Below are 24,847 nucleotides of genomic sequence, written 5' to 3' on the forward strand. Positions count from 1 at the left end.
AAAACTCCGCCGACAATTCTGCAACACCCACCATGCCGCAGCAATTGAGCTCGAAGGATGCCTCCCTATTCCGACAGGTCGTCCGCCACTATGAGAACAAGCAGTACAAAAAGGGTGAGCCCCAATGCCGAATTGACCACGCTGGTCGTCGATTTTCATGCGGGCGGACGTAAAAGGCTGACTGTCATACTTTCCTTTTCTTTCTTTTTGAGAAAATTACAGGCATCAAAACAGCCGAACAAATCCTTCGAAAAAATCAAAACCATGGTGATACGTTAGCGATGAAAGCACTTATCATGAGCAACCAAGGACAACAAGAGGAGGCCTTCGCCCTGGCCAAGGAAGCTCTCAAGAACGACATGAAGTCGCATATCTGCTGGCACGTTTACGGCTTGCTTTATCGGGCGGAGAAGAACTACGAGGAAGCTATCAAAGCCTATCGGTTTGCATTGAGGATCGAGCCGGAATCCCAGCCCATCCAGCGCGACCTCGCCCTCCTTCAGATGCAAATGCGGGATTACCCAGGCTATATACAGAGCAGAAGTAGTATGCTACAGGCTCGCCCCGGATTCCGACAGAACTGGACGGCCCTTGCTATCGCGCACCACCTCTCTGGGGATCTGGAGGAGGCCGAAAAGGTGCTGACTACATATGAGGAGACGCTGAAAACCCCACCGCCTGTCTCAGATATGGAACACTCCGAGGCGACTCTGTACAAGAACGTGGTTATTGCGGAGTCAGGGAACATTGAAAAGGCGCTGGAACACCTCGAGTCTGTGGGATACCGAATCTCGGATGTGCTCGCTGTAATGGAAATGAAAGCGGACTACCTCCTACGCCTCGACAGGAAGGAGGAAGCGGCCGCAGCCTATACAGCTCTCTTGGAACGAAACTCGGAGAATTCCATTTACTATGATGGTTTGCTCAAGGCCAAGGACATTTCCAGTGATGACCATAAAGCTCTCAAGGCTGAATATGACTCATGGGCTGAAAAGTACCCGCGCGGTGATGCTCCTCGCAGAATCCCCTTGGATTTCCTGGAGGGAGACGATTTTAAACAGGCATCCGATGTATACTTGCAGCGTATGCTCAAGAAGGGTGTACCGTCGCTTTTCGCGAACATCAAGCTTCTCTACACCAACCCTAGCAAGCGCGACACAGTACAAGAGTTGGTAGAAGGCTACGTTTCAGCTCCACAGTCGAATGGCACGGCCGACGGGTCTGCTACCAAGGACAACAACGAATTCCTCTCCTCTGCATACTACTTCCTCGCACAGCACTACAACTACCATCTCAGCCGTGATTTGTCCAAGGCCCTCAAAAACGTGGACAAGGCTCTTGAACTGTCACCTAAGGCTGTGGAGTACCAGATGACCAAGGCTAGAATTTGGAAGCATTATGGCGATCTCGAGAAGGCCGCAGAGGAAATGGAGAACGCCAGAAAAATGGACGAGAAGGACCGCCACATCAACTCGAAGGCTGCCAAATACCAACTTCGCAACAATGAAAATGACAAGGCTCTCGATAACATGAGTAAATTTACCCGTAATGAGACCTTTGGGGGCGCAATGGGTGACCTCCATGAGATGCAATGTGTGTGGTACCTAACTGAAGATGGCGAGGCATACTTAAGGCAGAGGAAGCTTGGGCTTGCCCTTAAGCGGCTTCGTGCTGTCTACAATATCTTTGACGTATGGCAAGAAGATCAGTTTGATTTCCACAGCTTTTCCCTGCGGAAGGGGATGATCCGGGCCTATGTTGACATGGTTCGTTGGGAAGATCGTCTGCGCGAGCATCCCTTTTACGCGCGGATGGCACATTCTGCCATCAAGACTTATTTGCTTCTTCACGACCAACCGGATCTCGCCCACGGGCCCCTTCCCGAGATCAATGGCACCGATGCGGGTGATGACGCTGAACGCAAGAAGGCCCTTAAGAAGGCCAAGAAGGAGCAGCAACGACTTGAGAAGATCGAAGCAGACAAGCGGGACGCTGCTAGAAAGGCTGCTGCCAACCCCAAGAGCGCCGACGGTGAGGTTAAGAAAGAGGACCCCGATCCTCTCGGCAACAAGCTTGCACAAACACAGGATCCGCTGAAAGAAGCGACCAAATTCCTCACACCCTTGCTGGAGTACTGTGGCAATGATATTGAATCTCAATTCCACGGATTCGAGGTATACCTTCGCAGGGGTAAGTTTAGAATATTACCTCCAGCACGTGAACATAAGACTGATTACGCATCTATACACTTTAGGTAAATATGCACTTGCTCTCAAATGTCTCTCAGCGGCCCACTCCATCGACGCATCTAACCCCACCCTCCACGTTCAACTGCTCCGATTCCGCCAAGCCTTGAACAATCTCTCTGAGCCTCTTCCACCGCAGGTGGCGGAAGTTGTTGGTGCGGAGTTTGAGGCTCTCCTCCCCAAGGCGCAGAAGCTCGACGAATGGAACAACTCATTCCTTGCGGCACACAAGGACAGCATTCCACACCGACATGCATATCTTACCTGCCAACAGCTTCTGAACCCTGAGTCAAAACCGCAAAACGAAAAGGAGCTTGCTTCCACCCTGGATGCAGATATTGTGTCACTTGAGACAGCCCTTGCTGGTCTAGACCTACTGGGCGAGTGGGGGAGCAGCCAGGCCGCAAAGACCTCCTACGCCGAGAAGGCTAACAGCAAGTGGCCGGAGTCGTCCTCGTTCCGACTTGGCTAGAAGCCAAAAAATCTTACGGGGTATCTCTTATCTCTCTTGGTGTCTGGACATGATGGTTGGTCTCGTTGGTTTCATTGCATTGCTCACTTAGCGAAGCCTATAGAAACAGGATGCGACCCCAAGCTTTAATTAAGAAACGTCAAGATGATGGATTCAAAAAGACCATGTACGAGTATTTGCGGCTTTCATTTTGTCGGGGGGAAACAAGCTGAGCGATGGGGTGTCTTCTTTTGCGATCCGATCTTGGAGTGGTATATACTGGGGTATAGCGAAAATATCATGAGAAATGAAGCATTTTGAGTCTGACTCCGCTTCAGCCTTCCAAAGTTCCAATGCTCTGCCGTTCATACGGAGTAGATCAGATTGAGCGATGGAGAACACCAGCTCCATAGTTCCATAATCTCCATAATTATGAGCCATGCCTGAGCCATGCCTGGTCCATGCCCCTTGAAAAATTAAGCTGTCCAAGGTGGGAAAAACTACTGGTAATAGTAGGAACAAAGTGGAGCACGGCGGCAGAGTGATGACGTCAACATGATGGCCCACTTGAACATCACCGCCACAAGCCACAACAATTCCAACTTTTGAACGACGGTCCAGTTTCTCAGGAACTTGGATTTCAGAGCGCGAATGGCACGGTCCCGAGGTTAGATCCCACTACGACCTGGTTTTTCCTTGGGTCACCCCCGTCGGAGGAGACCTAGACAAGTCGTCACCAACCAGGCTGGCTTCTTGGCAATGCACCAAGCTCGTAGCTCGCAATGCCACCCCGTCGCGACCTGCCTTCAGCTCCTTGCTCCAACGCAGGCTGGCCAACGCATCGCCAAATCCAGCAATTCCATTGCAGGTCAGGACTGCCGAATCAGGAATGCAAGCATGTGAATCAAAAGAAAACATGGATGCCTTGAAGGCGGACAGAGTTCAGTGGTTTGATCTAATCGCTGCTGATCGCTCTGATATGATCTCATGCTGGGGTCTTATACTTCGCGATCTTCACTTCCCAGAAGGCGTTACACGGCCAACGAAAGTCTGACGTCAAGGGAGACATGGTAGCTCGAGTCTTGACTCTGAATCCATGGCTTTAGACCGTATAAGATTTCGAGGTTCCTTTCCCCTACTTCGATTCCTCCCTGTCCTGCCCTTTACCTAATTTCTCCTACATTCCAACTCATAACAACTTTTTCATTCCAGTGATACCCCAGTTACGCACCCCCTTAACCCCTTGGTTTGTTTATTTTGCACCCGGTCTCACCTCGCTCCCTCCTTTCGCTCCCTCAATTGAAGGTCATAATCGATAATACGTACCCTAATAAACCTAATCACACCCTCGCTTGGCTGTTCGTCGCCCGACGCACTTCATCATGCCTTCTCGTGGAGTAAATGTTCCTACGGACCCCAGACAGAAGGAGAAGGTATAATTGCCCGCTAAAGTTTGAAGATGCTGTCCTTTATCTAACTTTCGGTCATAGGATATCAACCAGAAGCTGCAGCTGTTCGGCATCTACCAGGCCTTCAAATATGGCAAGCTTCCATCTGTGAGTACAACGTGATCCTCAGGAGTGATCATCGCGAGATATTCGCATACTAACTGGCATCCGCACAACAGAACAAGCAATGCGATGTCGCCCTGAACTCCGCCCTGAACTCCAAGGCGCTCGCAAAACCGCCGCAAGAACTTTCCGAGGAAGGCCGAGTCCTTGTGCAAGATGTCCGCAAGGTAATTGAGGAATCTAAAAAACTCATTCTGAGCAAGAACGACGGTCAATTGCTTCAAGAATTTATTTGGGATGCCCAGCGCATCTCTGCCGATGATGTGCAGAAGCCACAGATCGCTGGCACCAGAGACTCCGCCGAACAAGATGCCGCCAAGGCAAAGGAGGGACTAAAGTCACTTGGAACTTTGATTATCACCAATGGCGAGTTCCGAAAGATTCGTAAGTGAACTGTCGTCTCTGCTTTATGCGACTCATGTCTAACCCGTCCTCAAAGTGAACGATGCATTGGTTATCGCGCGCGATATCGCCGGAGATGCTTCGCAGAAGGCTGCCAACAAGGTCCGCCCATCTGAGGAGCAACTATCCCAGGTTGACCAACCTGCCGACGACAATGTTTGGCATGAAAAGCCGGATGTCTCTGGATACAAGGAGCAGTTCAAGTCTCGCTTCAGCAAGAAGAAGGAAGACGCAGCTGATGTCGCCAACACTGGTGTCGGGGCTAGCACTACTGGCTCCACTCTTGACCCTTATGCTGGCGTCCAGGCATCCGCTGAACACGCGCAGTCGAAGGTTCCTGAGGATCAGAAGTCAAACCTCTCGAGCCGTACTCAAGAATACAAGAACAAGACCAAAAACTATCTGTCTGAAAAGTTCCCCCAGGAACGTCGTGACCAGGCTGTTTACCGTCTAAAGAAGATTATTATAGAGATCCAGGGTCACCGTGACTGTAAGTTCAGATCCAAGAACCAATATCCATGAATTCTAGAGATAAGTACTAATGGGACTCAAAAAACAGACCAGCAAGCGATTGAAACACTGCTTGACCTGGCCGAGAAGTACGGCAGTCGTTCAAGGCATGCGGTCAAGGAAGGCACCGGCAGCGTTAAGGACACCCGTGGTGGAGGCAAGGTCCAAAGCCTGGAAAAGAGCCTGAGGGTATGTCATTCAGTTGCATAAGTTAGAACAAATTACTAACCTGCTACAGACCTTGATCGAACGCTTCGCCAACAGCACTTCCATGGATGACCTGTTCGATTCTTTGGAGACCATCTACCGCGATGCGGACAAGGACCCCGAACTCAAGGGATGGTTCAAGAACATTAATAGCTTCATCCGGTAAGCTCATCGGCAACGATTTGACTAGTTTTAGTTGGAGATTCTAACAATTTACCCATAGTAAAACTCTGCAGCAACAGGGCTACGTTTTGGAGGATTCCTGGAACCGCCAGTATGATGAGCTGACTGACCATGGCCGATTCTTGCTGCGCGACCGCTACAAGAACCACACCGATCGTGTTTTCGACGAGGTCAAGTTCCTTGGTGACCAATTCAACCAGGATCGCCAGAATAAGGCATTCGGTGACTCCGTGGAGAAACTGTTCACCGACCTGGGTCGCGATGAGAGTGGCAACGTCAAGTTCAAGAAACACCTTGTCAAGGACCTCACTGACGTCATCATTCCCTCTATCTTCGAAAATGTTCGCTATGTTCCTATTCCTCGTATCGAAGTGCAAGATGCTATGGCCGACGTAGTCATCGAGAACCTGGTGATCGAGAGCGACAACCTCATGCCAAATGTTGTTGAATTTGGAAGCGATAACTACCACCGCTGGGGTCGAAAGAAGATCACCAGCAAGAATGATAACAAGGTGAGCTACACCTGCATATTCAAGGGCTTATTTATTTCCGTGCTGACCAAATTTAGATTATGATCTCTGTCTCTGGGATCCAGGCCGACCTGAGGGATGTCAGCTACTACATCAACAAGAAAGAGGGCTTCCCTTCCATCACCGATACTGGTGTCATGGATATCTTCCTTGGAGGCGAGGGCTTCTCTTTCAAGATCGCAGCATCTAATGCTCAGAAGAAGGACCGCCAGAACTTTGTCAAGCTCGATAAGGTTTCCGTTAATATTGATGACATTGACATCAAGCTCAAGAAATCTAAGCACAAGGTCCTCTTCACGGTATTCAAGCCCTTGCTCTTCCGCACTGTGCGCCCGGTCCTCCAGAAGGTCCTTGAGAAGCAGGTCCGTGATGCCTTCACCAGGGGCGATGCTTTCGCATATGAAGTGCACCAGGAAGCCAAGCGGGCCCAGGAGCAAGCCGCACAGGAGATCAAGGAGAACCCTAAGGATGCTCCGAATACATACAACCGCTATATGAGCGCGTTCCGTGCCAGGATGGAGGAGCGCAAGCGCCAGGCTCAGCAAAAAGCCGAACAGGCCGCCAAGCGCGACACTAAGGTGCAGACGACTACAACGCTCAGTGGTTCTCTCTTCCCGGACATCAAGCTCCCTGGCGGCATTACCACGAAGGCTAGCGAGTACGAGGAAATTGCGAAGAAGGGCGAACGCTGGGAGTCCCCTATCTTCAGCATCGGCTCTGCATCTGAGTCGACTGACATCCCGAAGCCTGACGCAATCACTCGTAAGCCACACAGTGCTGCCGAAGCCAGACTTCGTGATCGCAATGCCACCGGCGGCGCAGCTGACGGTGCTGCCACCGGCACAAACCTCACTACTGGTGGTACAGCAGTGACCAATGGTCAGGCGAAGCACTATGGTTCTACTTTGAGCAATGGCGCCAACGGCACTTCCGCTCAGGACGCTTCTACTGTTTCAGGAACCCACACGGCATTCAATCCTCAGACTGCATGATTTCTCACTGTAGTTGGGAATAATGACCGATGATACTGGCGAATTTAATAACGCCTCTTCCTCTCTCTTTTTGTCTCAGAATACCTCATCGCCGCAAACATTATGCTTTGTTGTCTGGATTCCCCTTTTTATTTTCCTATGTACTATATGCTTTATGCGATAATGCCTTTATTTAATTGCCCATTACATAGGTGGTTATAATTGAGTACCCATGTGTTTTGTTTGTATCCTCTTCTTTAATTTGGTAGTTAATAAACAAATCGCCTCTATTAATCCCTCTATATAGTCGATTTTTTAATTCTTGTTTGTAAACATAGGCGAAACACCCCTCACGGCATCTGGTTAAAATACTTCTCCCACCCTAACTCCTGCATCTTAGTATTCTTCACCTCCATGTTTTCTACCCTGGCATTTTCAGCATACGCCTCAATCTTTCGCTGGATAGCCGGGTCAAACGCGCCAATAATTCGGGCTGCCAGCAACGCAGCATTGATGCTGTTGTTGATACCGACTGTAGCGACAGGAACCCCTATGTTTGTACCATTGTTAGCAAACTCCATTTCCAAATCGAAGTTTTTGGGATGCGGGCAGAGCAGAAAGAGGAAGAGAGAAAGGAGGACATACCCCTTGGCATTTGCACAATACTGTGCAGGCTATCCACGCCATCCAGGGAACTACCCTTAACAGGGACACCGATTACAGGCAGCGCCGTATGTGCCGCAGCCATGCCGGGTAGGTGAGCGGCGCCACCAGCAGCAGCGATGATAACTTTAATTCCCCGCGCAGCAGCGGCAGCAGAGTACTCAGCCATGAAGGTCGGGGTGCGGTGGGCGGATGTGATATCGACATCGGGCTCGATGCCGAAAGTATCCCTGAGTAATTTGAGGCCGGGGACGAGGGTTTTGAGATCACTGTCCGAACCCATCATGACGGCGACTTGCGGGGCGGGTATGACGGGCCCCGAGGGGGCGGGCTTAGTTTTGATATCGGAGCGCTGGGAGCGGATTTCGTCGACGACGTTGACGAGAGGTTGGATGTAGGATTCGGCCTCGTGCATTGTGGGTGCGGTGACTGTGACATGGCCCATTTTACGGCCTGGTTTGGCGGCGCCTTTGCTGTAGAGGTGGATTGAGGCGTTGGGAATGGAGAGGGCCGCTTCGGCGGCTTTGAGGTGGGTGTCTGGTGCGGAGCCGCCAATGATGTTGAGCATGATAGAGGGTTGGCGGATTTGGAGGCTCTCCGCGGGAATGGGGAGGTCGAGGATGGCGCGGAGGTGGGTATCAAATTGGGAGAGGGCGCATCCTTCGATGGTGTAGTGGCCGGAGTTGTGGACTCGGGACGCAAGTTCGCAAAGGAGCAGGCTGTTATCGTTCATGAGGAACATTTCAACGCCGAAGGCACCCTTTCCTTCAAAGGTTGCAACGGCCTTGCGTGCGAGCTTCTGGGCCTGTTGGTTGATAGCGTCGGGGACGTTGCGCGCGGGGGCGTAGACAAGCTTGCAGATAGAGTCTTCTTGGACGGTCTCAACGGTAGGGTAGGATAGAACGGAGTCTTTGGTTTTCACGACCATCACGGCTAGTTCCTAATGTTTTACCGCATTAGAAGAAATTTAGATATGGATGTGGCTAGATCCCAACCTTTTGGAAATAAGCCCACTTCTCCGCATATAGTGGGCGGCCTTTGAGAAACTCGAGGGCATCGGGGATATCTTCCTTCGAGTTGACACGGTAGTTACCTATTCGACAGGGTGTTATTATCAATCCGGGTTCTAATATCCTAACTGTATTCCTTACCGCGTCCATCATATGCCATGGTCTTCGACTTCAACATCAGTGGGTATCCCAACTCTTCACCGGCCTTAGCTAATTCCTGCGGAGTATTCTCAACCAGCTCACGGTGCTCCGCCATTGGAATACCGTGCTTCGCGAGATGTTCCTTCTGGTTAAACTTGTTCTGAATTGTGCGAATAGCCTGCCAGCTAGGCTCTATCTGGACATGAGAATCAACCTCCTCGAGAGCATAAGTATCGACGTGCTCAATTTCGGCCGTGATAACATCGGACTTGTTCGCCAATTCCCGTACTGCCTCACGCTCCTTAAATGAACCGGTGACATGGTCGTCGTGGGAACTGATTTGCTTCGCCGGAGCCTTCTCCGCATCGAGGACATTGACTTGGATATTCAGTCTGTTAGCGGATTCGACGAACATGCGGCCCAACTGGCCTCCGCCTAAAACGCCAACTTTGCGATCATTCCACATCTTGAATTGCCGGGGAAGAGATGCTGGTGATGAGATGGTGAAATGCAGTAGAGTTGTAGAGGAATGAATCACGAACTTCTGCCCCTCCGTGGCTCCGCAATCGGCCAAATGGGGGAAAATCGAAAAAAAAGTGCCATATCATCACGTGAAAACACGATAAGCAGTGTCCTCTTGACCAATGGCAGGTCGCAATTTGATGGCAAAATCGCTGGTTCCCCGCAATAAATGACAAGAATACAGTAATTAATACGTGAATTACACGATTACACCATTGAACGATCGCAGCGCAAGCATCGCGTTCCTGAAGCTTGTCTTCTGCATCATCTCAACCTGGCCCTGTGCCGTAGAAGCTCCGGGAGATATGTCGCTAGGTATGGATGCCTCGATTGAAACCATTTACACCTATTTCTTGTTTCATCCTGCCCTCTTCCCTTACTCCTAACGCCTGTGAAGCTTCGCGGACTAACATCGTCATCAACAGATGAAGAGAGCTTAGAGATAGCCGCCAATGGCGGCACGATGGACCTGTACGTCATCCTCTTCATTAGTTCTGTACCTGGGTTACTTTTTCAATGCTAATACTTCTACCCAGTGACAAGTGGCCAGGCATAGTAGAGCCGCTACTCGAGCGATTGGAATATGTGAGCATGGGAGGGAGCTCTCTTGACCTTGTCAATCCCGATAGCTAACAATACGCTACTAGATCATCTACAATGTCTTCCCAATGCCTCAGATGCCTCTCGAGCCCCCATCTGCAGAGCAATACCAACAGCAATACCTAAATCCAACCTCCTCTTTCCTCCACGACCCCAATCCCGTACCCTCCAGCAGCAACAAGGAGAACACCGAACCGCCAAATCTCCAAACACCTCCGCGGCCTCATCCATCATCACTCAACCCTCCATCGTCAACCGAGCGGATTCCTGACTCACAACCTGCATCTCAGGCAGGCACCGCAACCGCAACCCTCCCCGCACCGCTTCTCCTCACCGTCCAGTCTATTCAATCAACCCTGCGGTCCTTATTTACTTCTAAGCCGCCACACACCATCCAGCGGCTAGCGGAGCTCATTCTTCGTCCCAGTGCATATTACCGAACACTTCCGGCTTACCTGCGCGCCGTTGACCGTGTTGTGTCGGTCACCAGTGGCGCAGATGTGTTTCCGTTCCCAATGCAAAGCGGTGCAGCTACAACCCAACCCCAGCCTAATGGGACACTAAACGGCGCCGAGAACAAGTTTATTCTACCAGATAACACGCTAGGCAGCGATGAGTCTCTGGGCGGCGCTCTTCTTACCCCCATACCTTGGCTGAGTAACCCTGCTTCGCCAGGTCCTGAAGCGGCAGGTATCGATGAAGGTTCGTGGCAACTCTTCCACCCTCATATAGATAGACATGTCTAACATTATTCTTACCCATCTGTACAGTACCCATGGCAACAACAGCCCCAACCCTCCAAAACCAACTCCTCACTCAACCCGCTGATCCAACCAGCCAACAGACCGTTGCTCCTGAGGGCGATGGCACCGCCCTGGAGGGTGAATTGACAGCTGAGCCCACCGAAGGAATTCCTCATGCTCGAGGCCCCTCCGTCCTTGGCGTGGAAGATCTGGGTCTACAAGATGGCAGGGATGTTGAAGTAACCCTTCTAAGCAAAGAGACGGAAGCAGCAGGCGCGTCCTCTACTGAGGAATCAAACTCTCCTATTGCTACTTCTGAACAGCCCGGCAAGGAGCCTGCAGCCGCAGATACCGATTCAACAACCGCGACGGCTACGGCACAGAAAGATAAGGATGCAGACGCGGACGCGGATGCGGATGGAGATGGAGATATCACACTATCCGACGAGCCGACTATACTGCAGGAAGGCCAAGGCGACAAGAAGTAGCAGAGCAGGGCAGAGCAGGGCCAATCTCTAGTATATTTGTGGAAGACGGATAGAAAGAAACTTCGTGATGTGTTCTATACTTGGACTTGATAGTGCCTCATTTTCATGAAATGAATGATGATCTAATCTAAACTCTGCATTGCTACAAATATATATATACTCGGTTTTAGGTGTTTACGGTGTTTGAATAGCTGTGCGGTGCGTAATAGGGCACAAAGCCAGTGACCTCTTGTCAGTTTATGTATTTCTACCAGAGGTTTAACCATGAAAACTGGCTTATAAAAAACCCTCCATTTAGCGCGAGAAAAAAAAAAAAAAAAAAAAAAAAAGGGCCACGTCAAATACAGTAGGTTGTAGCTTGTATAGAGTAGTATATATCCTTCGTGTTTCTATCTAAGTACTTCGAAATGTTTTAGCACAAAAAGCACCAACGGGAAAGAGGTATCTTGCGAGTAAATCATAATAGAATCCGGTATCCGAGTCGAAAAAAAGGGACATAAGACATCATTAAAGAAAAAACAAAAAACTTAAACTGCAGGCTCCACTGTTTGAAGAGGTACGTAGGTCGGCTCAACACCTGATGTTTGGGTAGGACGTCCAGTTATAAACGACCACGTTCTAGCGGCTGCGCCCTGAATCCATTGTGCAGCGCGACGGGTCGTGTTAGGCGCGGTGACAGAGAAAAGAGTGGCCTCTAACCAGTTCTTTTGGGAGCTGCCGCCTGATGCAATATTGATATCCTTCTCCAGAAGCTCTGCATCCATCCACGAGGGTCTTTTCCAGAACTTGAGAAGAAGACTGCTTACGACGACAGAGACACTGGAAAGAGCCATTGCTGCACCCGCTGCCATTGGTGGGAGCATGAATCCACCGAAGGGGAGGAAGAGGCCCATTGCGAATGGGAGGCCGATGACATTATATGCGCAGGCCCAGACGAGATTGAGTTTAATACGCCTGAAGACGGTGCGAGAAAGAGAAAGACTTGCAGGTACCGAGAGAAGATCGTCGGGCCGCATTAAGACAATATCTGCCGCCTCCATGGCAACATCAGTGCCTGATGCGAGGGCGATACCGACAGACGCGGTGGCGAGAGCCGGAGAGTCATTAATTCCGTCTCCAACCATGGCGACACAGTCACCAGTCTCTTCAAGAGAGGCGATAATAGATTGCTTATCGGATGGAGAGACTGAGGCGTGGACAGCCTCGGGCGAAATGCCAACAGCCGAGGCAATTGAGATAGCTGCTGCATGGGAATCACCCGTAATCAGTGAGGTCGACAGTCCCATCCGATGTAGGGCGGCTACTGCAGCCACGGCGGTTACCTTCACAGTATCCTGGAGTAAGAGCGTTCCTGCAAATTGCCCGTCAATCGCCACGTGGATTTGGGTAATCCCGACCTGGGAACTTTTAGAGCCCGACATTTGCTCAGCGGATTCCGAAATGGGAATGTCATTTGTTCTCAGAAACTCGGCGTTTCCAATAAGCACACGGTACCGGACGCGTTCGATACTGGAAGCCGGCTCGACGAGAGCGGAAATGCCTTTACCAACGAGGGCGTCGAAATCGCCTAGGCTTCCAGGTAGTCCAGTGTCTCCGGAGTGTCCTGACTCGTTCCTTGCAGCCAAGTAAATGGTTTTGCCGATGGGATGTTCGCTGTTCATTTCGGCAAGCCCAACAATCAACCACCAAAGCCGACGGCGCCAATCATTTGATGTCCAGTTAGGCTCGATTTTCGCTTCCGCAACATTCATTTTCCCTGTTGTCAAAGTACCAGTCTTGTCAAACACGACATGGGTGATTTTAGTAGCGCCCTCAAGCACAGCACCGCCTTTGACGAGGATGCCCTGTGTCGCACCAACTCCGGTCCCTACCATAACCGCTGTGGGGGTACTGAGGCCCAGTGCACAAGGACAGGCAAAAACGATGACCGAAATGCACAGCTTCAGACAGACCATGAGTTTGCCCCCACCTTCTTTTGCAACAAAAATCTTTGGAGGATTGGGCAACAGGTGGCTCACGAACATCCAGCCAAAGAATGTAACCAAACCGAGACTAATAATCGCTGGTACGAAATAACCGGCGACGACATCTGCCATTCGCTGGATTGAAGCCCGACTTGTTTGTGCATCCTGTACTAGCTTGACAATCTTGCTGAGCTGGGTATCCTTGCCAGTGCGAATCACCTTAAAATCAACCGCACTGGTGCCATTCACAGTTCCTGCGATGACGAGGCTTCCTTTCGTTTTATGAATAGGCAATGCCTCACCAGTGATCATACTCTCGTCAAGGTAGGTCTCACCTCGAATGATAATTCCATCAGCGGAGACTTTATCTCCTGGATGAAGTATAATGATGTCCCCTACTTCAATAAGTTCGGTGGGAATAACCCTCTGGGAGACTGTAGGTCTTTCGTTCGAAGAGCTCGGCTTTTCTTCGTCGGTGTCCATGCCTCCCCATCCCTCCGCCAGTTTTTCGGCCGCTACCGGGTCATCGTAGATGGTCGTCATTGATGGTGCGAGAGACATGAGTCGAGAAAGAGCAGCAGACGTCTGGCCTTTTGCCCTGTTCTCTAGCCAGCGACCAAGCGTTATAAAAGTGATAAGCATAGTACTCGTGTCAAAGACGGTGCTCGGCCTGTGGTGAGGCTTCATGAAGATGGCAACAACCATGGTAAAAACACTGTAGAAGAACGCCGCCGAAGTTCCAAGCATAATGAGGACATCCATTGTTGGGGCGCGATGTCGTAAAGACTTGAAACTTGTGACATAGAACCGCTTTCCAATACCGAACTGCACAGGTATTGTGAGTAGCAGGCAAATGGCTTCCCCAAGATAGAGACCTGGGATGATTCTAACTCCGCCGAAGTCAAGCATTGGCAGATACATAGGAAGTATCATGTTGACCAGAAACACAGGGATGGCGAAGGAAAGTGAGATCAAAAAGGCACGTTTCCACTCTAGGACTTCTTTTGTCTTCGCTAAAGACTCCAATTGTGCGTTGCTATCGTCGGAGTCTGTTAATAAGGCATTGTACCCAGCAGCTTCAATTGCAACAACAATACCACGAATTCCAAGTATAGATGTGTCGTATGAGACTGTTAATTGAGAGGCAGCGAGAGTAACCGAAGCAGAAACAAGCCCTGGCTTTTGCATGAGCAAGTGCTCGAGTGCGGCGGCAGAGGTAGCATCCCGTAAGCCATGAAGGTCAAGCGTAACTCGGCTTATGCCACCTTTTTGAGCATAAGCTTGGACCTCAGAGACAACCTTGGCATCAAAGCCAGAGTCCTCGATCAGACCAACAATTTTCTGGGAAGAAAGAACACGAGGATCATGAGTGACCATCGCTCGTTCGGCAAGCAGGCTGATATTGAATTGGACCAGGCCCTCCACGCCGTCGAAAGCCGCTTGGACACTCGACGTACATGCACCGCATGTCATCCCGTCAATTAAAACGGTAGTGACAGTTTGCTGCGATGATGGATCCGTAGATTCCTGAGAGCCACGAGAACTAGCTTGGAGCGTTGAGGTTTCCAGCACCTTCGCCCCAAAGCCGCGATCTTCAACTATATCCGCAAGCTGTTCGGCTGATATCGCAGATAAATCATGCTCTATCACCGCCCGCTCTGAGAGCAGCGATATGTTGACAGATCGTACTCCAGGATTCTCCGCCAAACCGCCTTCTACCGCAGAAGTGCAGGCTCCGCATGTCATGCCTTCGATTGCTAACGTTGTGATCGCGAAATTCGTCTCCTTCGAGGCGCCGGCGCCCCGCGTCGGGATCGAGGAGCTGTCCGTAGAAATTACCGCCGCATCGAAACCGCGATCTTCGATCATCTCGGCGACTTTTTCTGGAAGGAGGAGAGTGGGATCGTGGTGGATAACGGCCCTGCCCATCATTAAACTCACGGAAACCTCGCCGGCGCCCTCGACGCCTTTGAAAGCTCCCTCGACCGCAGAGGTACATGCGCCGCATGTCATCCCCTCCACGCTGACGGTGGTGGTGGCCATTTGCGACGTGAATCTGCTCGGGGTGAGGCTGCCATCCCCGGCGGTTATCGTATTGGGTTCCGCCATCGTATTTCATGTATAGGCAAAAGCCGGGAAATATTATCGTCACCGCATGAGAGCGAGCCGTCGATTTAAAAGAGGAATAAGGAGAATGACGGGAAAAAAAGAAGAAAAGGACAGTCTGAGTAAGAAAAGAGCCGGGCAAGGGCGAGGACGCAGAGGGAAGGCCTGAAATAATAAACCAGACGGGGGGCGGAAGCAGCGGAGGTCGGAGGGTCAGACTTGTCGCCGATTAACAGATTAACACTGCGCTACATGAATCGCGCCGATCACCACCAGCAGCTCCTGTCGGGTTATTAAATATGATCGATTAACTATCTGTGAGGTTCGAGGACTCGAGCAAGTGAGGGCCGAGGGATGAACCACTGCCGAGAGAAAACTATCGAAAGATCGCCCTTGCTCATATCAAGCGAAGATGGCAAGATGCGGCCATATGTCCTCATTCCAACCGAAATGGCGAAGAATGATGGCGGACTGCTGGAATCTGCGGGTCTGAAGAAGGACTTGGCGCCCTCTTAGTAATTTACTCGCGGCTTTGATCACAAGTGACAATGCGACCCGGACGATCGCCAGCAAGGGCCTTCTGGAGGTGCCAATGATATTACCGCCTCGTTTCTATTCATTGGCTGAAAGACCCAATTCTTGCGACATCCCGACGATGAAGGAAAACTACAGCAGTTCATGTCCTACTTTGTATCTCCTCACCGTGGGGGTCCACGGGTCTTGGGCTTCTGAAGGATAAGATCTGGATCCCCTAGCCTTGGTTTGTAAATGTAGAGTACGTGGCCACTTCTTCCTGCATGCACATTCCAAATAGCCTAATATGAGACGAAATGAAATTGGGGGTCTGGAGAGAAGTTGAATCCCCTTGTTGATCTACTTGAGGCGTTCGTGGAGCGGTCCCTGTCACCGAAACAGTTGACGGCTGCTGGTCGTTTCACCTAGAGTGTAGTGCTTGCGCGCCTCGAAGAGTTGAACGTTCCCAAGAATCACCTCCCCTGATCGATCATCAACCTGCACCATGTACCATGTACCATGTACGTGCCCCTTTTCTCGGTTTTCTTCAAGGCGAAGGGTTCGGAGCTTAGATCCAACCTTAAGCGAAGCTCATTGTGAACAAGAATGGCGTGAGAGATGCAACTTGACGATCAGTATGTTCGTCTCGGGCGGGTCTCCCGAATTCAGACTCAACTAGACTCCTACAGGAAAGACGGTTTCCTACGCAGAGATAATTTTACGAGTTGTAGTTTGCGCATAGAAACTGGCCTCACTCAGTTGATAGTGATGTTGTCTCTGTTGTGTACTTGTAGTCTTTGTAAACGTTGGATAGTGCCCCACTTGATGTGCAAGTGGAGAGATCAGTTTGCATTGGGTGCAAACACTTTGAACCACACTGACACCTCCCGCTCTCTCTCTGCGGAGCTACTGACCGTCACCAGCTATCAAACAGCCTTGCCACTTCGACCTATACATCACAGCTCGACTCGATATGATTAGGCTCTAGATTTAATCATTACGCATATCCAGTCAGTACGCTTTTTATAATATATATCATACAGCACAATCTAATCCTGACAGGTCCGATAGCCCGACTGCCACATCAAACACCAGATGGACCAAGTACACCAAAGGGCGCTGGATGCCCTTCAACCCTTCATCGCACTCACAGACTCAAGTAGTGCAAATTCGCCCCGATACGTCGCAAATATAGTCACAAATGCAACAGCAAGCCCACACACGTACGTCTTCGCAGAACTCCTAGAACGGCCCGCAGTCCAAGCACTTCGCTCCCCAGACACCCCCGCCGAGCTCCAAGGGTATCTGACGCTCCTCGAGATCTTCGCCTGGGGGACATGGAAAGACTACCAACAAACTCCCAATCTCCCCGCACTCAGCGATGAGCAAGCCCGCAAGCTCCGTCTCCTCACCCTCCTCTCTCTCGCCTCCACAATCAAGCCCCTCACCTACGAAATCCTTATGGAGTCTCTCTCCCTCTCAGCCCCATCCGACCTTGAATCCCTCGTAACAGCAGCTATCTATTCCTCCCTCATAACTGCCAGACTATCCCCAGCGACATCACCACCAACCGTGAACGTAACATCCGTCGCTCCCCTCCGCGACGTAAAGCCCAGCTCCCTACCACCCATGATCTCAACCTTAACAGCCTGGGAATCCCGCTGCGGCTCCGTCATATCCGACATCGAAGCCGAAATTGCCAAAATACGAGCTGACTCCGCACAACGCCGCGCCACGGAACACGCCCGGGTCGTGATGATCGAAAAGACGATTGCAAAATGGAACGATGAGTCCGCCGAGGCAGGCGGGGCAGGGCCCTTCGCCGGTGCTGGAAACCAAGGGGCTAAGAAGTCAGGCTGGAAACCAAAAGACCTCGGAGCGGCATTCCGGAGTCGCGACCTCTGGGGTGGTGGAAGCAACAAGCGCGAGTTTGATGATGATGGATACTTTGATGGCGGCTCGTTTGACTTTGATCCTCATGGCTCTGGGATGGATATTGACGAGGACGCTGGGGTTAAATTGGGTTCTGGTTCTGGAGGGACAAGGCAGTCGAAGCGCTTTCTGGGGAAGAAGTCATAGCATGTTGTTGTCATAGCACAGGCACAAATCTCAGCAATGTTGCTGAATACTACGAATAGAAAGACAAGAAATTTCAAAAGGATCTTTGTGCAATTAAGATTACACTTAAATACTTAGCCAACAACTAGGTACCAACGAATATATCCACAACACCAAGGCTTCGGCAAAAGTCATCTAACGTACAAGTCCAGCAGCGAAGGGGTATTATAGAAGAAAAGAGAACGAAAAAGCGCGCATGCAAAACAAATGAGACAGCGTTGGCTGGACAGGTATGGACAATGGTTGCTATCAAAGAGGCGCTCTGCGAGGCTTTGAAAGCTGTGGCAGGCAGTTCCAACGGTGGATGCTGAACTGAATTTCGCATGCATAAGAGATGAAGAAGTATATCGTATTACCCATAAATGGACACAGCTAAAGCATCGTACCCGGGACCAGGATGAACAATATGCTCAGCGCAGCGGCGACAAGAGCCGCGATTAAAATGGTGGCGATAGCTCGCTTCACTAGCAGTTTTCGAACATAAGGCTCACGGACCGGGGACCAGTTCATGAACGTATACTCGCTGTACCCTACGAAAGCCATAACTGGGTCGATCTTGTATTGGTAGGAGACGATGAAGTAGGCTGCAATGATGAAAGGTAAAATAACCTATACGCCAAATTAGTAAATCTATACAGATCTTCTGAGAGGACGGTAGCCTACCCAGCAACGAATGTGCCTTGGTTTATCACGTAGCACCACATAAAACGCACCCCAGAAACCCCCACCGAAACTGATGAGGGCGAATGTGAGACGTGCCATGATCGACAGTGGAACAAGGTTACCCAGAGCTTTCGCCTGCAAAAACCCTGGGAAGGCATCACGTTCCATTGCTTGGAAAACATAGTCCTTTGCCGGATCAAATACTTCCGGGTCATCTCTGCCATCGTCCTCCACTAGATTGATGATACCAGACACCATTTCCTCGGGCAAGACGATTTCTCTTTCAGCACCTGGGAGTAGATACGTGTAAAGTATCTTCTCTGCGCTAGAACGGATATCCCCACGTGCCACGGTATGCCCCGGTGAGCTTGACTCCTTGTGGGCAAAGCTCGGCCGCGGCTGCTCGTTATTCGACATCGTGCGGGATACAGAGTTGTGCGAGCCCAAACTGCTCTGTGGAGAGTGTCTTGATGAGTGGCCATCCGAGCGAAGGAAGGCAGACAGTCTTTGATCAGCGTCCCTGTCGTTCAGATCGCGGAGACCATGGTGAAGCCCCGAAGGCCCAGCTTCCACGAGTGGGATATCATTCACACTCTCAAAGTTCTCCAGAGGTGTCGAAGACCCCTTGCTCTCGGCCTTTTCAAGATCTGGTGTCGCTACCAGGACCGATCGTCGCAGTTCTCTAACATAATGGCGGCACAGGGACATATGTTGGGATACATCGAGCCTAGTTTGAGATTAATATTGGATCGTTCAAGAGTGTATATAGTGTGGAAGTGCGTCGTACCAGAAGTCAAGATAATCAACAGAGCGTTGTTGGTCGCGCATGTAAATGTAGAAGGAGAAGAGATCGACTGGGGCGAGAGTCCGACGGCTGAGGACCTCGAAGAGCGTGGGGAGGCGATTTCGCTGCTCCAGCTCGATCATACCGGGCGTCGTCATTTTGAATTCAGCTGTAAAGCAAAGTGTTGCGCAAAGGGTGGCCGTGAAATCGCGATGTTCGGGTTCAGAGTTGAAACAAAGAGGGGCCGAATAGGGGAAAAGAGTGTGATTCGAGCCGGTTCAGAAACCAGTAAACAAAGTATACAAGTCGTGTGTCGGGTGTCTATTGAAGGCTCCAACCAAGACAACCGTGCTCAACTACCTTCAATTGTAACGAGTGACGAGTGAATAAGTGAATTAGGCTGAGAATTTGAACATCAAGGTCGCGAAAGCGAGAGGCACTGGCGAGTTCCCCTTAGAAAGTCGAAGGCGGGAAAACAACAGCCACCAGACTGCAGCAAGCTCAGGAGCAGTAAACACGACCCATCAAGCAGTGCATGAAGGGGAAAAGAAAGCAACAGGAATAAGACGAGCCAAGCCAGCCGGCAATAATGAAGTCTTTCGTCTGCAGCGTTTGCCGACTCCTTGAGGCCTTCGAGAGCGCTTCTTTCAGCAATAAAACGGCCCGCCTCAATTTTAATCCGAAATGAATGGCTCCACCACCAGCCAACGAGAAACCGGGAAAAATGGAACACCCAGAAACCAATTGCCCGCTGAAACACTGCCGTATGGGATAGTTGAAGCTACGTCCGAGACTTACGGAGTGCGGTGGATAAAAAACAGGCGATCCTGCTCAGAACCTGAAGGCTGGAAGCCCTGGAACTGTATCATCACCAGCCACTGGTCTGCCCCTGGATTGTTGCAGGAGATCGACACGACCCAGAAGCTTCCCCATTCAGGATACGTCACGAACCATACTTTCAGTCTGTCAGAATAATCCAATTGACTTCGTGTCCTGGCGATGTTTGGGATAAAAAAAATTATATATGCAGCCACATGCTAATTCGGGTATTCACCATGAATCCAATAATAAAATCAAACCTTACCAACCTAGCAAAATCGCCATCCAAAACTCCATCAAATTATTGAAAATCTCCATCAGTGGCCTTCGGACAAGTGCTAGACAAGAGTTAGCCATCACAAGGATCACATGATCATGTTTGGGATGGCTGAATTGTACTTACCGACCACTCAGGGATGTTGGAAATCTGCTGCCACATAAACTTCTCCAGCCTATTCGCGCTTTTGGCGTAAGGTGTTGTCTCGTTATTGTACCGTCGGCAGTTGTCAAACATCAACATGGCATCTTTGATGAAATCCTGTGGCGTCGGGTACATGTCCTTCTCATGCTTTTCTTCCATCGTAGACAAATCCATCGGTTCCTTGATGACATCGTAGTAGTCGAGTACCTCATCCTTATTGACCGGCTGGGTGAACGGCCACGCTGCGCTATGGTTCTGCATATCGTTGAGAAGGTGTAGGAGTTGGTTATAATTCGGCCCATGACGCGGTTGCCGGGCGAGTTCATCCATATCAGGTGACCACCCCGACTCTTTAATGGCAGGAATGCTCATCGGATCGATCTTATTCACTCCATTCTTCCATTCCTTGGGTGGAGGATGAACGATATGTGACCGGCTGAACGCACGGATCTTTGCGTGGACCGCCTCTTTCTGCTTGAGCAACATGCGCCCGATTTCAAGATATCGAATCCTCGGCAGCATCGTGCATTGCATGATCGTTCCACCTTCATAATCTTTAATATATCCCATCCATATAGACCTGTCCAGTTGGATCTCCTTGGTAAATCCCTGTTTTTTGAAGTATCCAATCGCGTAGTTATCGGCGTAGGTCAGAAAGTGCATGATGTCCGACGTTGCCTTGACGTAGTCCTGTACGTGTCGACCAAGTTAGCATCATATATAACGAAAATGACATGAGCACATTCTCAGTTAAATACCTTCAAATGCGACATCAGATGAGTCCCGTATCCTTTAACTTGCTGATCAGATGAGATGGCACAGAATACTATCTCCGCAAATCTGCGATTGTTGAAAGGCCGGTAGGTAATACCGCTGTATCAAGGTTAGTGGAAATAGATCAACCATAAGACTCCACGAAATATACGGACCCCACAACTTCCAGTGGATGTTTGACGATAGCGATTGAGAGGTGCGACCTATCGTAAACCAGCCGCGCAATATAATCCTTCGGCATTTTCGGAAGCTGCTTCTGAAAAATGCATTTCAACCCGGTAAGGACAATGAAGCTATCACGCGATCCGTCATTATTTACCACCCGGAACTCAATCTCGCCTCGGCGCTCCTCTAGAACTGCGGGCTGTAGATGGGGTTAGAATTGGCCGCATCTCAAACACTGTTCGCGCGGCTCACCTTTTCGGGGAAAGGAACAATTCGCATTGGCGGCTTTTCCAGGGGATCGTCTTCGGTCTATTCAAGAGCAGACGCGTCAATTCCAGAATTATCAGGCAAGTATATATCCAAACAGAGCCAGCAACATACCTTCAATTCCCTCCCTGGGGAATCTGTGCGCGCCCTCTTACTCCGCTGTTGGGAATCCGGGGAAAGAGCCTCCGAGGAGGTTTTCCGCTTTGTGATCGGGCCTGAAGTTTGTCATTATAAAAATCTCATAATGGAGTAAAGCCCTGCGACGGGGTTTAACTCACTGTCGGTCATTATAAGCAGTTAATATGATATCAAGCTGGTGTTCCAACTTTCAACTCCAATTCAGGTGCGCCGAAGTATGATCTGACGTCGGCCAATGATGGTCGATGACTGATCGGAGGCGGGGAGTCGGGACCACAATGATCCGAACCGGTCGGGCCAGATCGACTTTCCGTGGAGCTTCAATTGCTTTGATTCTCGGTGATTTGTATTGCGATGGCTGTCATCTTCGAACTTACTCATTCAATGTTCTAGCCAACTTTTCTCTTCAGCTTCAATATTTCGCTTGCAATTTTTCTGAGTTGTGTTACCGTTTTAATACCCAATGTCTCTAAACCAGGTCTGGGAGGCAGCTTCTGCAAGCCCTTATTCCCCTCTTATTGCGAAAGAGAGCCAATTTACTGTTGGCTTTACTCTTCTGCTGCTCGGTGAGCCTGAGCAACCACTCGGCAAAATGATCAATTGTTAACTTATGGGCCAGCTTTGGTTCTTACAGGGCTTTTCGGGCTGAGTTAGTACCCCTGATTATGATAGAGCGCCAGCAAACCATTACACATTTCTAATGCTCCACATTGTATAGACCGATCCTTCCCTACCATTATCTCGCTTGGTGGTCCGGCATCTCTAGCTTTTGGGTATTATTTATTCCCTGTTCATCGGATTTGCAATCGCTAATACGTCGCGCCCCAGCTTCGGAGCCGTGTTTATGATTTGTGCCGTTGGAGTTTACGTTTAAGTGACATCTTCCGCTCACATACTTCGGTGTATGGATCTCTGGAGATTTGAAAGAGAAGCAGAACTGTATCACTAGAAACGTCGGAGGCTTCTCATCCGCGCCTTCTTTTCAATAAATACCCGGTGTTTACTCCATACTATCCTATACTCCTCTCTACCGAAATCATGGCCGAAGAGACGGGGCCTATCTTCACTGCCGTTTCTAGCAACGCACACCAACTCTACACTTTACTTCATTGCATTGGCTTTGCGCGGAATGCCACCGTACAAATAACGCCGGACGGAATCCGCTTTTCTGTGGAGGAAGCGCGAGTGGTACAAGGACTCGCGTTCCTTGACAAAGCTCTTTTCACCACCTATACCTTCAATCCGACCACCACGCCTAGTAACGAAGATGACGTTACAATGGAAGATATCGAACCAGACGGTTCAAATTATCCCTGTTTTGTTGTATCATTGTCAGCCCTGCTGGAAACATTGAAAATATTCGGAGTAGGCGAATCATCGTCCACTAGCGCCAGCAGGGCAGCCAGCGTCCAGCCTTCAACTGTTTCTGCATCTAGCGCATTTACGGCGCCAGCCTTACTTCTCAATCGTTCTTGTACGTTTCAGTACTCGCATTACGGCTCTCCTCTCAGCATCACCTTAGCAGAGACTGGCGTCAAAACTGTTTGCGAGTTGACAACCTACGAACCGGACGAGGGTGAACTCGACATCCCGTTTCAGCGCGACGGTATTGTCATGAAAATAATTATGCGCTCCGCCTGGTTACACAACGCAATCACGGAGCTCGGTGCAACGAATCCGAAAATCTTGAAAATTTCCGCATCCGCAAAAGAAGAACCATTCTTTACCCTCTCTGGTGCCGGTGGTCCATTCAGCGAGTCGTCAGTGGAATTCTCGATTGAGCAAGACGGCCAAAATAACGGAACACAATCAGATACGCACCGCAAAATACTAACGAACGACGGAACAACTCGATCACGAGCTACAAGAGCCAAACTTGCCCCCACAGTTACAGAGACCTTTCTTGTTAGTCCGCCTTCCTCAATGGGATCTCGCTTGAAACAGGACTTTCGGTTTGGCTTCATCCAGAAGGCATCCCGCGCCATGGCGGTGGCTACCAAGGTGAGCATACGCGGCGATCGACAGGGTGTGCTGAGTTTGCAATTCATGATTGAGTTTGACAAGGCCGGATCTGCCACTACAAGCAACAGTTCGCGTCCCGTAAAAGAATCTCGCGCATCAACCGTCAGCTTCGTGGATTTCCGTTTTGTACCGTTAGTCGATGAAGACGAGCTTGGGGGTGCGGAGGTTCGCGATGACATGGATTAATATGAAACTTTCATCCGCATGCATATGTAAATAATAGATTTTCAGAATATCAAGGATTCCTGAAGCCTGAAGCCGTTCGTTTTAATTGCCGTAGAATCTTCTTTCTGCTGCCTCCCTGCTATGCAGGCGTAGCTTTAAAGCATGGTTTCCCTATGCCACATGGTGCTATAGAATTACTGCTATCTAACTCCTTCCCCGCCCCCGGACATCTTGCCTAGCTTTCCCGACCCCTGTGACCCTCTATCGAGGGTCAGGTGAATCGAGCTCTTAAGCACCGGGCCATGCTGATTTCCAGTGATTTCTGAGAGGGCTGAGCTAATTTATCAGTACATTGATTGCCCACTAGAAGCTCGCTACGGCTGCATCCATGTCAATGGTGCTTTCACAGGTGAGGTGGTGAGTCGAGTAGTAATAGTAGTAGTAGTCCCATTTCCAAGCCATGACGGGTCTCAAAACATTGTTTGACGTCTAACTGAGCAAACTCCACAATTCCATGTGTTGACAATTCAATGGTACGGTTGCTATAAAAGTTAAAAGAAGACTCCAAGAGGGTGCCCACGAATGTTTCTCGAGCCTGGTTGCGGTCATTGTCCGAAAGGACCCAGTCACTGAAAAGGACTCGATATTGTCTGACAATCAAGGGAGAAGGGGCTATGTCAGCATGTGTCA

At 50.2% G+C, this 24,847-nt stretch overlaps 9 protein-coding genes across 9 annotated transcripts; 5 read left to right on the top strand and 4 right to left on the bottom strand.

Moving 5' to 3' along the window:
• Positions 1–32: 32 nt before the first annotated feature.
• On the top strand, positions 33–2,718 carry APUU_60250S (peptide alpha-N-acetyltransferase complex A subunit NAT1; the record flags this gene model as incomplete). The annotated part of the gene is made up of 3 exons (XM_041693470.1): positions 33–114; positions 223–2,190; positions 2,255–2,718. The coding sequence occupies 3 exons, from the start codon at positions 33–35 to the stop codon at positions 2,716–2,718; spliced, it is 2,514 nt and encodes an 837-aa protein (XP_041559396.1).
• A 1,361-nt stretch (positions 2,719–4,079) lies between these two features.
• On the top strand, positions 4,080–7,092 carry APUU_60251S (uncharacterized protein; the record flags this gene model as incomplete). The annotated part of the gene is made up of 8 exons (XM_041693471.1): positions 4,080–4,130; positions 4,188–4,253; positions 4,325–4,652; positions 4,708–5,160; positions 5,230–5,369; positions 5,419–5,549; positions 5,611–6,082; positions 6,139–7,092. 8 exons carry the CDS (start codon positions 4,080–4,082, stop codon positions 7,090–7,092), a joined length of 2,595 nt encoding a protein of 864 aa, XP_041559397.1.
• Positions 7,093–7,421: 329 nt separating this feature from the next.
• ADE2 (phosphoribosylaminoimidazole carboxylase ADE2) lies at positions 7,422–9,351 on the bottom strand (the record flags this gene model as incomplete). Its single annotated transcript, XM_041693472.1, has 4 exons — positions 7,422–7,621; positions 7,717–8,674; positions 8,730–8,827; positions 8,886–9,351. 4 exons carry the CDS (start codon positions 9,349–9,351, stop codon positions 7,422–7,424), a joined length of 1,722 nt encoding a protein of 573 aa, XP_041559398.1.
• Positions 9,352–9,712: 361 nt separating this feature from the next.
• APUU_60253S (uncharacterized protein) lies at positions 9,713–11,238 on the top strand (the record flags this gene model as incomplete). Its single annotated transcript, XM_041693473.1, has 5 exons — positions 9,713–9,722; positions 9,833–9,878; positions 9,944–9,992; positions 10,055–10,709; positions 10,778–11,238. The coding sequence occupies 5 exons, from the start codon at positions 9,713–9,715 to the stop codon at positions 11,236–11,238; spliced, it is 1,221 nt and encodes a 406-aa protein (XP_041559399.1).
• A 527-nt stretch (positions 11,239–11,765) lies between these two features.
• Positions 11,766–15,311, bottom strand: ctpA (Cu(2+)-transporting P-type ATPase CCC2; the record flags this gene model as incomplete). Its single annotated transcript, XM_041693474.1, has 1 exon — positions 11,766–15,311. One exon carries the CDS (start codon positions 15,309–15,311, stop codon positions 11,766–11,768), a length of 3,546 nt encoding a protein of 1,181 aa, XP_041559400.1.
• Positions 15,312–16,916: 1,605 nt separating this feature from the next.
• On the top strand, positions 16,917–17,900 carry APUU_60255S (uncharacterized protein; the record flags this gene model as incomplete). Its single annotated transcript, XM_041693475.1, has 1 exon — positions 16,917–17,900. The coding sequence occupies one exon, from the start codon at positions 16,917–16,919 to the stop codon at positions 17,898–17,900; it is 984 nt and encodes a 327-aa protein (XP_041559401.1).
• Positions 17,901–18,311: 411 nt separating this feature from the next.
• Positions 18,312–19,544, bottom strand: rgsB (putative RGS domain protein (Rax1); the record flags this gene model as incomplete). Its single annotated transcript, XM_041693476.1, has 3 exons — positions 18,312–18,548; positions 18,603–19,329; positions 19,390–19,544. The coding sequence occupies 3 exons, from the start codon at positions 19,542–19,544 to the stop codon at positions 18,312–18,314; spliced, it is 1,119 nt and encodes a 372-aa protein (XP_041559402.1).
• Positions 19,545–20,522: 978 nt separating this feature from the next.
• On the bottom strand, positions 20,523–22,120 carry gcnE (histone acetyltransferase GCN5; the record flags this gene model as incomplete). The annotated part of the gene is made up of 7 exons (XM_041693477.1): positions 20,523–20,543; positions 20,609–21,316; positions 21,385–21,499; positions 21,556–21,764; positions 21,818–21,874; positions 21,947–22,047; positions 22,111–22,120. The coding sequence occupies 7 exons, from the start codon at positions 22,118–22,120 to the stop codon at positions 20,523–20,525; spliced, it is 1,221 nt and encodes a 406-aa protein (XP_041559403.1).
• Positions 22,121–23,008: 888 nt separating this feature from the next.
• RAD1 (putative DNA repair protein Rad1) lies at positions 23,009–24,178 on the top strand (the record flags this gene model as incomplete). The annotated part of the gene is made up of 1 exon (XM_041693478.1): positions 23,009–24,178. One exon carries the CDS (start codon positions 23,009–23,011, stop codon positions 24,176–24,178), a length of 1,170 nt encoding a protein of 389 aa, XP_041559404.1.
• Positions 24,179–24,847: the final 669 nt, after the last annotated feature.

The sequence above is a fragment of the Aspergillus puulaauensis genome, chromosome 6, assembly GCF_016861865.1.
Source record: "Aspergillus puulaauensis MK2 DNA, chromosome 6, nearly complete sequence".
In the NCBI taxonomy this organism is placed as follows: Eukaryota; Fungi; Ascomycota; class Eurotiomycetes; order Eurotiales; family Aspergillaceae; genus Aspergillus; species Aspergillus puulaauensis.